This window comes from Pelophylax lessonae (assembly GCF_965119305.1).
Source record: "Pelophylax lessonae genome assembly, chromosome: 7".
NCBI lineage: Eukaryota > Metazoa > Chordata > Amphibia > Anura > Ranidae > Pelophylax > Pelophylax lessonae.
Window position 1 is genome coordinate 88636231 of NC_138774.1, and position 12113 is coordinate 88648343.

At 43.7% G+C, this 12113-nt stretch overlaps 1 protein-coding gene across 1 annotated transcript in view; it reads left to right on the forward strand.

Moving 5' to 3' along the window:
• The window catches only part of VARS2 (valyl-tRNA synthetase 2, mitochondrial), a 75748-nt gene that overhangs the window by 38863 nt on the left and 24772 nt on the right, over positions 1-12113 (forward strand). Inside the window, exons 14-18 of the mRNA XM_082262674.1 lie at positions 716-819; positions 5611-5692; positions 6885-6961; positions 9166-9241; positions 9373-9484. Coding sequence (XP_082118800.1) covers positions 716-819; positions 5611-5692; positions 6885-6961; positions 9166-9241; positions 9373-9484 — 451 coding nt within the window. The remainder of the gene's footprint in view (positions 1-715; positions 820-5610; positions 5693-6884; positions 6962-9165; positions 9242-9372; positions 9485-12113) is intronic.

The window sequence follows — 12113 nt, forward strand, 5'->3', positions numbered from 1 at the left end:
TTCAAGACACTGTTGTCGTTTCCGAGTTCTGTTTGTTGTCCTAAACTGGCCACACACAGGACTGCCTGATTGTATCTTCTTTAGATCTTGAAGTAACTACTATATGTAGTATGATCTATTCTATAGATAAACAAATTCTGGTCTGCCACACATGGAAAAAATATCGAATTGCCTCCATCCCTAATATATGTAGAAAAAAGAGAACCAAAGTAGTGGGACTTTAAATGAGGCAAATTGGACAAAGATTTTTTTCATGTTTCTTGATGGATCAATAAAGATATATGTACACACCATTAAAAACCATTCATATAAATGTGGACAAATACAAAAAGATGACATACAGCACAATATACAGTTCATATTGAAAAAATAGGTACATTATTTAAGGATCTAAAATAGGATCTCTGGGGATCCCCACAACCTTTTTGTATTTGTCCATATTTATATGAATGGTTTTTAATGGGGTTTACGTATATCTTTATTGATCCATCGAGAAACATGAATAAAATCTTTGTCCAATTTGCCTCATTTGAAGTCCCATTACTTTGGTTCTCTTTTTTCTATTCTATAGATATCCAGCCAGACAGGCTGTGCATACTACAAATATATATACCGGTTAGCAAGTCTAAAGGAGATTGTACATTCAAACTGTAACATGTGTGGCCAGGTTTAGATTATGGAGATACTTGCATCATCAATGTGTTTTGTCTGTCAGGGTGTGAAAAGATTTGATGCCCGAGAGAAGATTGTGGCTGCACTAAAAGAAAAGAAGCTTTATAGAGGGGAGAGCGAACACTCCATGGTTCTTCCCGTCTGCAGGTAAGATTGTCCCTACTCTCCTCCTCTTCTGGGACCACACATTTCACCCTGTGGTGCTCACATTAATATTTTATTTTATATACTAGAATATGATGTAGGGTGTCTAGTAATGATATTACATTTCAAGAGGTACAGTGTAAGTACAGACAACATTTTTTTTTTTTTTTTTTTTAGTTTTGGGTGGAAGAAAAAAAGAATTGGAACCCCTGTTAAGTTTTTATTGGTGTTCCAACTAGGTAGATTTAACGCCTTTTTTTTTTTATCCTAGTGAACATTGTCATTGAGGGTCAGTTCACATCATGCCTGCACATTAATCGCACAGGAACCGCATGCAAAATGCACACCCATTTGCGATCTGCAGCGGTTGTCAATACAAAGTTTAATGACACCCCAAATGCAGATTGCAAACACAATGCATTTGCCCATACCAGGTCATATGGTACTTTTTTACCATGCGATCCGGTTGCAGTGTGTTTTAAAAAGTAGTGCATGCACTGCTTTTGGTGTGGTGTGGTGCGATTATTGCCCATTCAAAATGAATGGGGCGAAACCTCACCACACAGAACTGCATGTGAATTGCACAGAAACGCACAGCGCAATTCATGAGCAGCCATTGGGAACCGACCCTAAGACTGAAAGTGTTTGGAAATCCAAAATGTTACCAGAACAACCGGTGACAGTGGGGACAGCAGTGTTAGACTAACGTCACACTAGTGACAAGTTAGCAATCCTGTTGCTGGTGAGAACTCTTCAGTGGCAAAATCACTATGGACATGTGAGCAGTGGTATACTTACCTACTTGCATGTGTCTCTCTCTCCTGCCCGCTGGACAAGCAAGGCATCGCTTTCTTGCTGACAACTTACATTTTGAACAGTTGTCAGCAGCGAGGAAGTGATACCTCTGTTCCAAAGCCTACAAGGGAGTGATACCTCTGTTCAGTGATGTATTTAGGTTTTGTGCTGCCCTAGGCCTGACTAAACTTGTGCACCCCCTTATTTAAATATGAGCCACCCCTTCCTGTTTCTGACACGTTCTGTCATCTGTAAACCACATACCACAACCACAGTGTATCAGTGCCCATCAGTGCCGCCTCATCAGTTCCCATCAGTGCCGCCTCATTATGCCCATCAGTGCCGCCTCATTATGCCCATCAGTGCAGCATATCAGTGTAGCCTCATCAGTACAGCCCGATCAGTGGCCACCAGTGCAGCCTATTAGTGGCCATTAGTGCAGCCTAAGATATTTGGACTTGTGTTTGCTGCCACTGATTGTAATCATAGTAATATTTCACTTATTCGTATAATGACTGGGACATCCAGAGTCATTATACAAATAGTGAAATAATCAGTGGCAGCAAACATAAGTCCAAATATCTTTATAGGATTGGAGTAATCGTACTCATCCTGTGACATATTGCGATAGCACGTGTGAGGTGAGCGGGTCCAAAATATTATTGCTATCTTATACAATTAAACGTCTTAATTGTATATGATGGAATTCAGTATGCTCACTCAAGGACAAGGATGTTTAAAGAAATGAAATTATATTATTGACATAATGCCTGCCATACCTGGAGGCGGAGGAGGGTAGGCGGAGCATTAGGCTGCAGTGCCACACTTATTAGCATTAGGGGCCGTCAGGCCAGTTGTATTAGGTGGGGTTGGCGGAATGTCCTCACCTGCTGGTATCAAACCGGCAGGTAGCAGTGTGAGTGCTTAATGTGGGTGCCAGACTTATTTGCTTCCTGGATCCTGCCCTCTGGCCCAATTCACCCCATAAGACTGGCACAATACTAAAAAGTGTAGCGCAAGCCGGCAGGGACCCTTTTCGTGTGGGAGCAGGGAGGAGGCTTTTTTTTTTTTTTTTTTTGTTTTTTTTTTTGTGCGCGTGGGTGCAGCTTTTTTTTGCTGCCCCCCTGCAAAGTGCCGCCCTAGGCCTGGGCCTTGTTGGCCTAGGCCAAGATACAACACTGCCTCTGTTCCAAAGCCTACGAGGGAGTGATACCTCTGTTCCAAAGCTTACGAGGGAGTGATACCTCTGTTCCAAAGCCTACGAAGGAGTGGCACATAGAAAGAAGATAAGAGTTCTCCCTGCCTTTTTAGAAACCTTTTAACTTGCAAATTCTCCCTTGCGACAGTGTTACATTAACCTGAAAAGAATATTGATAGATTTTTGGTTACTACACTATTCCAGATCAGCACCAGGGCCATATCTTGCCTATTTGATCTTGGGGTACAGTAAAAAAAAAAAAAAAAATGGGGCATAATCTCAACCCTGTGTGTGAGTTAGTGACAATCTGTCACACAGCGTCATGACCTGGGAAACACTTGTATTTATTAGGGGCCTATGTCTCTGTCAGAGTCCTTGTTTGCAACATGAACACTCATCAGATTCCCCCATTACATCAGGTTCCCATCAGAGTCCCCCGTTACATCAGGTTCCCATCAGAGTCCCCCATTACATCAGGTTCCCATCAGAGTCTCCCGTTACATCAGGTTCCCATCAGAGTCCCCCGTTACATCAGGTTCCCATCAGAGTCCCCCGTTACATCAGGTTCCCATCAGAGTCCCCCTTTACATCAGGTTCCCATCAGAGTCCCCCTTTACATCAGGTTCCCATCAGAGTCCCCCTTTACATCAGGTTCCCATCAGAGTCCCCCTTTACATCAGGTTCCCATCAGAGTCCCCCTTTACATCAGGTTCCCATCAGTGTCCCCCTTTACATCAGGTCTCCCTTTAGAGTGCCCCCTTCCATCAATTGTCCCCATCAGTGTGCCCCCTAAAAATGATCAGAGTGCCCCCTTACATCAGGTGTCCCCCATGCCAGTGCCCCCTTACATGGATTGTCCCCATCAGTGTGTCATCCTTACATCAAGTATCTGCATCAGACTGGCTCATAAATCAGTGAATACACTCTCAGAGACTTGAAGGGGCACAAGTAAAATCTGGTGGGCCATGGCCTATCCCAGCACCCCCCTAGAGATCCAGCCCCTGTGAGTACCTTCTGTAATGGGCGGTCTGTCTGCACACAAACCAACCTACAATCCGATATGTGTATAAAGTCATAAAAGTCGACCTTTGCCCCATAAACGACCACATCACATTTTGCCATTTCGCAGTGTGCAGATTCAGCTATTAAGTTTGTATCTGCTTCATGCATAAGATGTTTGTAAACCCAAAAACTGAATTGCCCTAAAAATGACTCTTTGTTTAGTATTACGTGTTCAACAGCAAGCATTTTACTGGGTAGGTGATGCATGCTTAGAAATTCTCATTGAGTCTGCCACCACCTGCCTCTACCGGAGTATGTGTGCAATGCTGATTGATGTGGTAGCATTGCCATCATGCACACCAACATTCTTACTACAGGAAGCCATGCCACACAACTCACCTATAGTCAGTATCTCCTTCTAATGCCTAATGGATGGGAGTTCCCTAACAATATGCTCATCAGCAAATGAACATGAGAGTTAAAGTACGCAGCGACTTCATTGACTTTACCCTACTATGTGGTGAAGGGGATATTTGGCCAAATATGTATACTCTCCCTTGATGAACTTTCGTCTAAAAAAAAAAAAAACTTCACACACACAGAATCCTAAAACTCCAAAATAAAAAACCTGTGATGAATGCCTCTGTGTGTCAATGACCTGCGGGGAGTCCCTCTTCAGCCACTTACCTGATCAGTTTATTGCACGTGTGTTATGTGTGTATGTATGCTGGAAAGGCCCTAAAGGGTAAAACACTATAAATTCTGCTAATTAGCCCTCTATTATACAATAGTAATGAGTTAAACAGGGATCCTCAAACTACGGCCCTCCAGCTGTTGCAAGACTACACATCCCATAATTCATTGTAAAACTCTGACATTCACAGACATGACTAGGCATGATGGGAATTGTAGTTCCTGAACAGCTGGAGGGCCATCGTTTGAAGATCCTTGGTGTAAAGTAATGAATACTATTTTCGGTGTTTTTGTACATATAGGTTTTTATATGAATTCCTTTGTGCACAGCCTGGTGTGTTTGTCTATACGCCTGGTGGAAGGACGGACTTCCCAATCATGTGACCACCCCTCTCTGTCCCTGCAAATGCATACATTGATTTCTTTACAGAAAAGCAATGCTGCTGCATTTAATCCCAAGAGTCTGTCCACACACTGTATGGAATGGGCTTTTGGGAGGTGTAGTCCTGGGGATGTATCTACAATGGTCGTAACGGATCTCCCAGCAACTACCCATGCAAAATTTTATAAGCCTGTTGATGATAAAGTTTTAAAAGCTACGTCTTGCTACAGGCAATTTAAGAGCATAGTGTGCTAGTGTGCATTGCATACTAGCACATTATAAAAGGCTTTATTTTAAAATGAAGCCCACCAGCAGTGCGCTGTCACTGCTAACAGGGCTTTCATATTCACCTGGTCTTCCTTCTATGTTCATGGGCTCCAGCTGTTTGAATGGCTGAGCCATGAAGGTGTCACTCCTGTGCATGCGCATGGGAGCATTGATTGCACTCAGTATGTCGTCCCTCCAGTGCGCAGCGCATGCACTGGGGATGTCACCAGCTGCAGAAACAGTGAATATCTTCAAACCAGTGCACATTTATTATAAGCCTACCTGTAGGTTCAAGTCACCAGGTGGTGTTTACTACCACTTTAAAGGGAGAGAGGGAGGTTTGAGGATATATAGATATAGATCATGCCTATATAAATCTTTCAGTTGGCATTTTTTTTTATTCCTGCCTGATGGCTTATCATTTTATCTCTTCCTCTTCTATTCCTGTGCTTGGCAGCCGTTCCAGTGATGTGATTGAACATTTATTGAAGAACCAGTGGTTTGTGAACTGTGAGAAGATGGCACAGAGGGCTCTAAAGGTGTGTCGGGATAAATTGGTTCTAAAGGCTGGCTGTTTTTTTTTTTTCCTTTAATGCCTTCCCTTTATTAAGGTTAAAAAACACCCCACTAACTATTTCCCTCCCCTCCCCCCTCTAAATACTTACCTGAGCCTGTCAGTGATCCAGCGATGTGCATGGCTGCAGTCTTCTCCCCACTCTTTTCCTCCTCTCTCAGGGACTTGGCAAGCAGTAGGAGCCATTGGTGGGGCCGAGCTGTGCTTTGTGTGTCTGTGAAGCCAGCCTGTAGGTGTTCCCCCCCCCCCCCCCCCATAGCTACCGTGTTTCCCCTGAAAATAAGCTGGGTTTTATATTAATTTTAGGTACAAAAAATTAATTAGGGCTTATTTTCAGGGGATGTCTTATTTGTCCCCTGTCTTCTCTCCCCCTCTCCCTCCCTGTAAGCAAAGGAGTCACCATCCCTGTAATCTCCAAAATGAACTCTAGGTAAAGTCCTTGTAAAATCATTTAATCTGCTCTGTAAATGAATTATATAATGTCCAGTATGTGTCTTTATGTAATGTTATAGAAAATACCTTATATACAGCGTTGCTGGGCGCTCACATGACCCGCCGGAGCTCTTTTTTCCAGCTCCGAGCAGTGCCGAGGGAGATGCCGGGATCCCCGCTGACGTCAGCCCTGCTCCGAGCACTGCAGGGGGAGGGGCCATTGATGTCAACTGGGAGGAGGAGGAGAGCTTCGGCGGGTCACACGAGCGCCCAGCGGCGCTGTTAATAAGGTATTATTATGTTACATACAGCCAGGAGGAGGAGGACTGGACACTATATAATACCTTTACAGCGTGGATTACATGATTTTGCAAGGATTTCAACTAGGGCTTATTTTCAGGGTACGGCTTGTATTACAGCAATCATAGAAAACGGAGATAGGTCTTATTTTCAGGGTAGGTCTTATATTCTGGGGAAACACGGTAGTGGCTTGCTGTTGGGGCACACAGAGAAGGGGCGGAGCCTGGAGCACTGGTGGGGGACCCCAGAAGAGGAGGTTGGAGGTTGCTCTGTGCAAGACTTATTGCACAGAGCAGGTAAGTGTGACATATTTGTTATTTTAATTAAAAAAAATCTAGACTTTGCAACTTAATCTTATGTGCTTGTACTGTGTGAATCTCTGTGTATGTTGTTTCTCACGTATGTTTGCTCTTTATTTTTTCCAGGCTGTTGACTTAGGACAGTTACAAATCATTCCATCTTATCACCAGAAGAACTGGAGGAATTGGCTCTCAAATATCAGGTGGAAATTGAGCGTGTTTCACATGTCTTCACGCAGTTTTGCAAACATTCCACTGTTGGGAAGGTTCATTTTTCTGGCACTGAAATGTTCATTCTTGAAGGAGTTCACTTTTTAGAAAAAAATAATAAATGCACATTTTTTTTTTTTTTCAGGTAAAAAAATGTGCATTTATTCTTATTTCTTTTCTTGGAGCCTGTAAAGCATTGCACAGCGATCAGCAGATCTCTGGTGCCATGCAGGTCTCCTTCAGATCTGTCAGTGTATATGTGTATATATCCCTTAGGGACAGGCAGATACAATCTGACAGGAAGAATCAACTTCACAGTACTGTGGTAGTTCATTGAGAACTACAGGCCAACATCTGCAAAGGATGTCGGGGCTTGAAGTTTATTCACACACAGAGATGTGTATATGAATGATGCGGCCATGTTTTTAAAAAGTGACAGCTAGTGCGGGAAACTCTTCCCTGTAATGCTGTCACAGGGAGGGGGGGGGGGGGGGGTCGGGAGAGGCTGCGGCATTGGGAACATGTTACATGTTCCACCCTAAAAATAGATGGAGCATGTAACACCCAAAGGTGAACTTATCCTTTAAAGCAGAACTCCATTTTCATAATTTTTTAATAGTAAATAACCCAGCATAGTTATAAAAGAAAAAAATGAAAAACATTGCTGCCATACTTAGGTTAAAGTGATTATAAAGGTTCCTTTTTTTATCTTTTAAAAATAAGAAATATGTTATACTTACCTGGCCTGTGCAATGGTTTTGCTCAGAGCAGCACTGATCCTCTTTTTTTGGGGTCCCCTACTGGCGCTCCTGGCTTTGGGATGCTTCCGCGTTCCACGGCTCAAACTTCAAAACCGGAAGTGACGTTGAAGTTTGAAACTCTACCCTACGCGTTTCATCATAGGACGTCTATATATATATAAACCCAGCCTGCCTAGGGATGCAGACTCCCCCAAAGTGGCTTCCACCTGTCAAGGCATTTTGATTTTAATTAATTGCAATACAGAAGATAAAAAGCGGTAATAAAAACTGGTAGTCATAGTGTCTGCCCTGTACATCCTAGTACACAGGGCAGCATCTGCCTGTTCAATAGAAACCAGCCTACGTTCAGCCCGTGTGTACTGCAGGCCAGTCCAACAGAAGCTGGCCCTTTGGGGCATGACAAAAAAGGTCTGCCGATCAGCATCAGATCAGCAGTGTGTTGGGGGGCCGTCCCCCTGTCTATTGGTGGGGCTGCCCCCCTGTCAGAACACAATGGCTTTTCGGGGGAGATCGCTGTTCTAACATCAGTTTTGTTAGTACAGGGGCTCCTCCTGAGCTCTTCAGTTTTTTTTTCGTTCAGCCCGCTGGGTTGAACAAAAAAAAAAACCTTCTAGTGTGCACCAGGCTTAACATAAAGGGAGGGGCTAAAGGGACTGACTACCTTTTGTACTGGATCATTGTCTACTGCTATATCAGCTTTACTCTTGCTATTGTAAGGCAGGCCATACGGGGTGCGAAACTCTTTCCTGCAACCACAGGTAAGTAATAAGTAAGTAATTGGCTTGATTCCCCTATCAGCACCTGTGTTGATGCAAGAGTCCTTCCTGCTGAGCTATTGTGTTCTCCTGGAGGGGGAAGCCATCCCTGCTAGCGGCTATACTAGCCGATAGCGACAATCGCAAGTAAAATCCAGTAGGCTGGTTGTACCCAGGTTGACCGGTCGATCAACCTGGTGCATTCAGCCTGCCCATACATAATTCTAATCTTGGCCGGTTACTACTGAAGATGGTGCCTTTTGTTTAAAAAAATATCCGGGCCAAAAATTGATACATCCCTCCAAAGCATGCATATTTCTCCATGTTTTGTCTTTTTAAAAACACTGTAAGCAAGTAAAAAATATTTGTCGATATGCCAGGAATTCAGTAAACTCCAATGCCATGGAGAGGAGAGCAGGAATTGTTCTGTAGTCATAATATACATCTTGCCTTAGGCGGACAACACTCCTCCTCCATAGCTACAGTACAGTAAGTGTTGTCACCCTAGGACAGAATTGTGTTATTGGCAGGATCACAAGGTAAAAATAAAGGATAAAAAGCCTGAAAAAATACTAATTCCAGGTCTGGTAAACTGTAAATGTATTGCATTTTTTTCCAGGGGGTTTAGATAAACTTCAAAAAGTGATTGTTTGTTTTTTGTTTTTTTTCCCCACTTTTAAGTGACTGGTGCGTGTCCCGGCAGCTATGGTGGGGACATCAGATTCCTGCTTATCTTGTGACTCTTCCGGAGATGCAGGTAAATGCATTTCAAATGAAGGCAAATAGAACCTGTTTTCCATTGAATTGCACTTCTCTGTACCCTGTGGAAAAAGCCACTGACACAATCTCTGAATTTGACCTCTAACTTGTCCTACTTTCTCTCCGTAGATCACTAGTGAGAATGAAGGACTCTGGGTAGTTGCTCTCACTGAGGAGGAGGCCAGGAAAAAAGCTGCTAAGGCCTTGGGAAAGGCGGAAAGTGAGCTCAGCGTGAAGAGAGGTTAGGAGCGAGTTTTACGGTCTCTGAACACGTATACAATTTTATGGATGTTTGACTTTTCAGCATCCACTAATTTGTGTAGTATCTTCCCTCCCTTTAAGTGTATTTCCACTTTTGCAGCCAAGTTGGGACAACACCCACTTTATATTTTGTACATGTTCCCATTCCTATTGAAAAAAATATAAAAAAATTGTTGATTACAATACATTTTTATTTGCATAAAAATCCTACTACCTTTCCCCTTCTATATAATGTTAGGAGGGGGCCAGGGAGTTACAGTATTTATTATAATTATCCCTGTCCGTACTGTGCTGGCAGATCTTCATTATCAGTTGTAACTTAGACATCTACACTGTCGGTCTTAGCAAAAGGTTTAAAGAAGGCTTGACTAGTACATTGTATGGTGATGCAATTAAAAGAGAAATGATATATATATATATATATATATATTTATTTATTTTTTTAATATATATTTATATTTCAATATTTTTATTGAGTTTTCATGAAAAAAACAAAAGTCACAACAGTGCAAAATGTACCGTCAAGGCACGGCCATACAATAAGAAATGGTACAGCATCTTTAAAACATCAAGTATAAAAATGTAAACCGTGGAATACTGGCTTGAATCGTAATGTAAGCAGGGCCCCCAATCCTTCACATTCAAGGTCTGCTGGCCTGGGCCCCGCCCCCCCGGCGCCCCTATTGGAACTTACTGCGCCCTTTAATATATATTTAAACATATATATATATATAATATATATATATATATAGTATCTAGAAAAAGATGGAAAAGTAAAAAAATAAATTATTTGTAGGTATTCTGTTTAAATAGGAACACATAACAAACATATAGTGGGACTTGTTCAATTTGAGTGCCAAAGTGAAAATGCACTTTAACCTCTTGCCACCCACATAACGCATATGTGCTGCTTGTATGCTTCTATAGGCAGCAGAGCTTTCTGTGCTGAGAGCACACACACTGTATGCTCCCAGCACAGTAACCAAGCTGTCAAAAAACGCTTTTGGTCCGTACTAATGTTTGCTAGTCATCGGGACTGGATTCCGATCATGTGACCTCTGTGACAGCCAATCACTGTGGCCACAAGGTCGGCCTATCCTTTGTGTCCTCTGGGTGTATAGACTCTTTTAACCACTTCCCGCCCGCCCTATTACAAAATGACGGCGGGAATGTGGTTGAATTATCCTGACCGGACGTCATATGACGGCGGCAGGATAACACCGCTCTGGGCGCCCCCCGGGGGCGCGCAGAGCGGCGATCGGTGATGCGAGGTGTCAGTCTGACACCCTGCACCTCCGATCTCGGTAAAGAGCCTCTGACGGAGGCTCTTTACCATGTGATCAGCCGTGTCCAATCACGGCTGGTCACATAGTAAAACAGGAACAGCCGTTGATCGGCTTTCCTTAGTTCGTGCCTGACAGGCACGAGTAAAGGAGCGCTGATCGTCGGCTCCCCTGACAGGGGGGGGGGGGGGTCGGCACTGGTAATCAGATCATTGATTACCAGTGCAGACCCTCGGGGGGGGGATGCCACTAGAACCACCAGGGATGCCCACTATGACCCCAGGGATGCCCACTATGACCCCAGGGATGCCCACTATGGCCACCAGGGATGGCAATCAGGGCTCAGGGAGCCCCCCATTGCCCTCCCCATCAGTGATGCCCACCAGTGTCCTCCCTATCAGTGCTGCCCACAAGTGCCCATCATTGCCATCCTTTAGTGTCGCCCACCAGTGCCCATTATTGCCCACCAGTGCCGCTTATCAGTGCCCATCAGTGCCGCCCGTCAGTGCCGATCAGTGCCGCCCATCAGTGCCCATCAGTGCCCACCAGTGCTGCCTATCAGTGCCCGTCAGTGCCACCTATCAGTGCCCGTCAGTGCCGCCTATCAGTGCCCAGCAGTGCCGCCTATCAGTGCCCAGCAGTGCCGCCTATCAGTGCCCACCAATGCTGCATATCAGTGCCACCTATCAGTGCCACATATCAGTGCCGCCTATCAGTGCCGCCTATCAGTGCCACCCCATCAGTGCCACCCCATCAGTGCCACCCCATCATTGCCTCCTCATCAGTGCCTGTCAGTGCAGTCTCATCAGTGCTCATCAGTGCAGGAAAAAACGTATTTATTTACAAAATTGTATAACATAAACAAAAAAACTTTTTTTTTTTTTTTTCAAACTTTTCTGTCTTTTTTTATTTGTTTAGCAAAAAGTAAAAATCGCACAGGTGATCAAATACCACCAAAAGAAAGCTCTATTTGTGGGGGGGAAAATGATATAAATTTGGTGTAAGTACAGTGTTGCATGACCGCGCAATTGTCATTCAAAATGCAACAGCGCTAAAAGGGGAAAATTGGCCTGGGCGGGAAGGGAGGGAAGTGCCCTGTATTAAAGTGGTTAAAGGAACTCCAGAGCTGGACAGGCAGAATTTAAAAGATACCTGGCAAATTCTAGTATGTATTATACAATGTATGTATTAAAATGTAAATGCATTTTTAACATATCAGTCCTTATCTGTTCTTTTAAAAATCTTTCATTAGATCGGCCACAGAACATGATACAGTACATTAACAATTTTTCTGCCTGCTAAAATGCAGATCATGATAATGTTACC